This window comes from Eimeria tenella, genomic scaffold, assembly GCF_000499545.2.
Source record: "Eimeria tenella Houghton genomic scaffold, Eth_scaff33, whole genome shotgun sequence".
Taxonomy (NCBI): Eukaryota; Apicomplexa; class Conoidasida; order Eucoccidiorida; family Eimeriidae; genus Eimeria; species Eimeria tenella.
Genome location: NW_013543122.1, coordinates 178,168 through 183,041, shown reverse-complemented (window position 1 = coordinate 183,041; position 4,874 = coordinate 178,168). Strand labels below are relative to the sequence as shown.

Sequence of the window (4,874 nt, the reverse complement as noted above, 5' to 3'; positions counted from 1 at the left end):
GAGCGTGTGTATCTTTCGCTCGATAAAAGAAAGACTCCGAAATTCCCAACCCCGAAATGAGGCAGCCCTTCGCGCCGTCTGTACACTCCAGAAACTTCATCCGCACTTTCGCCATCCGCGTGTGCAGCTCAGCAGCAAACCCTGCAGCAGCAGCAGCAGCAGCAGCGAGTTCAGCTTCAGCTTTCAGCGCTTTCTCCCTTTTATTTCCTCTTTTCCCCTTTTCTTTCTTCACTTTGATTATGCCTTGTTCATATTTATATCATAATTCCAAAAACTGATAAGTGTTATACTTGACGGCCCAGTTGCTGCTGCTGCAGCAGCAGCAGCAGCAGCCGCTGCTGCTGCTGCTGCAGCTGCTGCAGCTATTTTCGCTAATTTAGATGTTGCTCTTTCGCTGCCGCAGCTCCTAGAGAGTTACAAAAGCCACCACCATCCACTATTTACCATTTTAATTAATTAATTTATTTATTTATTCATTTTATTTATTTATTTTAATTAATTTATATCTTTATTATTTATTTATTTACCAAATGCGACGCCAAGAGACTCGGGACAAAGGACTTTAACAGTGCCGTCCATATTGGTCACTTTGGAAGCCACCCCTGTGACTGTCTCTGCCACATTTACGATGTCCTGAAGACAAACCCTAAACCCTAAACCCTAAAGCCTAAACCCTAAACCCTAAACCCTAAACCCTACGCCCTATGTCCTAAGCCGTAGGGCCTGAGCAGTAGGGCCTGAAACCCTCGGGATCTAAGAAACCCGGAACACAAAACCCAAGCATCCCTCACTTCGGACAAACCCTAAACCCTAAACCCTAAACCCTAAACCCTAGGTCACAAACCCTAGAAATATAGAAACCCTAAACCCCAAGAATGAAGCACAAACCCATGTGAACGTCCCCTCATCTTTTGCAGCGCAGCTCAACCTGCCCTCCAAACCCTAAACCCCAAGCCCTAAACCCTAAACCCTCAATTACCTGCAAGCCTGGCGTTTTCTCATCCACGCATGCAATCCACACGAAGTTTTTTTCGATGCCCCGCGTGGCCAAAACGCTGCATGTGGGGACCCCTGAAAACAAAAGGAAAATCTAGAGTAAACCCTAAATTAGGGTTTGGGCTTCGATAGGAAGCAAAAACAAACAAGTAGGGTTTGCATGTCAGCAGACGCACTTTGGTTGCCCGACTCTCTTAAACCCTAAACCCTAAACCCTAATCCCGTGTACATTTGCTTAACCCTCCCTTATTTTCATAGTCCAGGTAAACCCTAAACCCCAACGCCTGAAATCCATTCAGAGACCCCGGAGCCATCAACTGCAGCCCCAGCGTCTTCCAAGGGTTAAGGGTTTAGGGTTTAGGGTTTAGAGACCCCGGAGCCATCAACTGCAGCCCCAGCGTCTTCCAAGGGTTAAGGGTTTGGGGTTTAGGGTTTAGGGTTTACGGTTTAGGGTTTACCTGCTCTGCAAGGAAAGAACGTTGTTTTCAGGAGACCCTCACGGCCCCCTGCCAGCGACAAAGTGAAGCCGCTCAAAATAACAGAGCCTTGGGGGCAAACAGCCATGGCTTTCTGAAGAGCCGCAAACCCTAAACCCTAAACTCTAAACCCTAAACCCTGATCTTCAAATTCTGAAGCATCGCTGCAGCAAAAGGCTAGTGGTCTTTGGACAGTGCTCTTCCGTTCCATGCAGCTAGAGCTGTTCGCGTTCAAGCTCTAGTGTCCAGGGTCTAGGGTTTACGGTTTAGGGTTTAGGGTTTAGGGTTTACTGCTGGGCCTTGGGCGACGACTTGTTCAAGTCCTGCGACGGGCTCGGGGCCACAAAGGGCGAAAATGCGAGCGTCATCGCCTTCTTTGGGGGGCTTTTCAATTCCGTCGCATTTGTCTCTGAAAAAAAGAAACAAATAAAACGAAAATAAACAAAAATAAATAAAAATAAATAAAAATAAACAAAAATAATAAATAAAAAGAAGGAAAGAAGAAAAACACTTTCTTCCAACAGTTTCCAACCCCTTCAGCGGCTCCAGGTGTACATACACCCCGCCTCCGCAATTCCCAAACAACCAAACGGAAAAAGCGCCGCCAGCCCAGGAGCTGGGTTGAGGGTTGAGGGTTTAGGGTTTAGGGTTTAGGGTTTAGGGACCTTCCGGAGGGGCAGGCTTTGATTTCTGCGTCTTGGGCAATGGCTGCGTCGTCGAGGAAATTTAGTTGAAGTGCAAAACCCAACAAAACCCGCTCGTGGGGAGCGCAGAAGGCGTAGCCAGGAGGGTCGCCCGCGTAAGTCACTTGCGTTGCTTTTCGCAGCTGAGACACAATTCAAATTAATTCAAATTCAATTTAATTCAAATTTAATTCAACTTCAATTTAACTGGAACTTAATTCCAATTTAATTTAATTCAAATTTAAGTCAAATTCAATTCAAATTTAATTTAAATTCTACTCAGATTCGTAAGTCACTTGCGTCGCTTTTCGCAGCTGAGACAATAATTCAAATTCAATTCGATTCAAATTCAATTTAATTCAAATTCAATTTAATTCAAATTGAGTTCAAATTTGATTCAAATTCAATTTAAATTCAATTCGAATTCAATTCGAATTCAATTCGTATTTAGCTCAAATTCAATTCAAATTCAATTCAAATTCAATTCAAATACAATTCAAATACAATTCAGATTCAAATTCGAGTCAAATTTGATTCAATTCAAGTTTTCGTGATTAAATTCAAATTAAATTCAAATTCAGCTCAGATTCAAATTCATTTCTATTTCTAATTGAATCCAAATCCAAACTGAAGATTTTGCAATCCATTCAAACTCCAATTAAATTCAAATTTACATTGAAGCTTTTGCAATTCAATTCAGTGTAATGTGTGTGCATATATGCCTATGATTTATTAGATGCATGCAAAATATAAATACATATATATTTTATAGATACATTTTGCGTGCACCATAATTACATTTATATACGATGCGTAGAATAATATATGCGCACTAATCGAGTCATCTCAGACCTCCACAAAACAGACACACCGAGGGCTGTTCAAAGAAATAGAAAACTCTGAGAAGTTGAAATTGACAATTTTCGGCTTTTCATTTTGCGTCTCAGCGTGTCCTTGCGAAATCCGGGATTTCCAAAAGAAGTGAAAAAGATGCAAACTCACCACTTCGCCAATGGACTCTACTTTTCCCCCCATAGCGTTGAGGTCGGCCCTCGACATTCCAACTGCCTCCGCGTAAAAACGCGAAGCTTTTTCAAATGCTTCTTTTTTTTCTTCGGGCAGCAAATAGGAAAGTGACTGGATGGTGATCTTAACCTGCGTTCAGGTGTATGCGCATACACCCCAGCGGCAGCTGCACTCTGCAGCTTCCAGCGTGAAGTGGAAAGCAGCCGTTTTTGCGAGGATGGCGCAGACCAAAGTGTGATCTCGTGTTCAGGGGGGTTTGAAATGCATTTATGATGGAAATGGAAAAAAAACGGGAGAAATCTGTCGGGGGATTCGGGAGAAAAGGCGCGCTTTCCGTACCGGCATCGGGAGTTCCTCAACTGTGTCGGACCACTCGGCCATGGAGTCTGGGTCGGAAACATCTTTTGGGACTCGGCCTCCGACAATAAGGGTTTCGGTTTCGTATTGGAAATGTTTGAGTTGTTCTCTTTGTTCCGCTTCTTTCGAAACATTCGAAGAAACGCCGCCACTCACCACCCCGAAAGTCGCCTTCAACGCGCTCTTCACGTTCGTGCCGGAGCTCGTCAGCTGCGCAATGTCCGAGTTCGACATTGTGATTTGCTGCGTCAGCTTCCCGCCTTCGCCGCACGCAGCAGCACACCGCAGCAGCAGCAGCGCCTGCACCCTCAGCACCAGCACCCCCAGCACCCCCAGCAGCAGCAGCAGCAGCAGCAGCAGCAGCAGCAGGGGGAGGTTGGGTGCGAACCTGCGAAGAGTTTGACGATGTAGTGGGTGCCGAACTGGTCAATGAAGTTCATCCAGGTCTTGACGTTGGTGTCTGCGCAAACGCTGTCGTGGCTGTTCTCCCGCCACAGCGTTGGGTTGCAGCCCTGGCCTTCGCTGCTGCTGCCGTCGAAGACGTCCGGCAAAGCTGCCACTCCGTCCGTAAACGCCAACGTGTAATTCCTGAACACACCAGCAGCAGCACCACCACCTACACCAGCAGCAGCAGCAGCAGCAGGAGCAGCAGCAGCTACTCCATCACCACGGCAACCGCCCTCCCCCCCCACAGCCACACCCAGCAGCAGCAGCAGCAGCAGCAGCAGCGGGGCCTGACCAGCTGAAGTCGTCGCTCTGCGCGAGTCCGGCCTCGTAGCGCAGGCAGTAGGTCTTGAGGATGAAGGTGCGGGACTTTTTCTGCACGGTTTTCCGTGCCTGTTCGCGGTAGGCCGCGGAGGCCGAGAAGGCGTTGAAGCCGAGCGTGTCGCCCGCGGCCACGGCCGCGTCCGCCGCGAGCTCCTGCAGGTAGTCCGCGAGGGTGGCGACTTCGCTGAGGGTTTCGGACTGTTTGCATGCAACGAAGGGTCTGCTGTAGGCCCCGAGGGGCTGCAGTTCTTTCAAGTCCCGCGAGACGCCCTCTGCGTCCTGCAGGAACGTGAACTGGATTATGGGGAACCGCAGGCCCGGGTCGCCCATCAGGTTCGGGTCGCCCAGCGGGTTCCCCTTCACGCCGTCGTAGCCCGCGCCCAGGTAGTCTGCGCAAACCACGATTTAGGGTTTGCGGGGGTTTGGCGGTTTGGAGCCGCCTCCGACCCTCCAGGCGTCCGCAAGGAGGGGGTTCGCGCCGGCGGCTCGACGCAGTGCGGGCTGCTCTGCGCGGACTCTACACCTAAACCCTAAACCCTACACCCTACACCCTACACCCTACACCCTA

General features: G+C 48.6%; 1 protein-coding gene across 1 annotated transcript in view; it reads right to left on the bottom strand.

The window, feature by feature from the left end:
• Positions 1 to 4,636, bottom strand: part of ETH_00005740 (membrane-attack complex / perforin domain-containing protein, putative) — a gene marked incomplete at both ends in the record, with an annotated part of 6,881 nt that extends 2,245 nt beyond the window's left edge. The window contains 9 exons of the mRNA XM_013376284.1: positions 562 to 633; positions 980 to 1,071; positions 1,455 to 1,566; positions 1,764 to 1,881; positions 2,138 to 2,298; positions 3,158 to 3,310; positions 3,521 to 3,798; positions 3,927 to 4,126; positions 4,278 to 4,636. Coding sequence (XP_013231738.1) covers positions 562 to 633; positions 980 to 1,071; positions 1,455 to 1,566; positions 1,764 to 1,881; positions 2,138 to 2,298; positions 3,158 to 3,310; positions 3,521 to 3,798; positions 3,927 to 4,126; positions 4,278 to 4,636 — 1,545 coding nt within the window. The remainder of the gene's footprint in view (positions 1 to 561; positions 634 to 979; positions 1,072 to 1,454; positions 1,567 to 1,763; positions 1,882 to 2,137; positions 2,299 to 3,157; positions 3,311 to 3,520; positions 3,799 to 3,926; positions 4,127 to 4,277) is intronic.
• Positions 4,637 to 4,874: the final 238 nt, after the last annotated feature.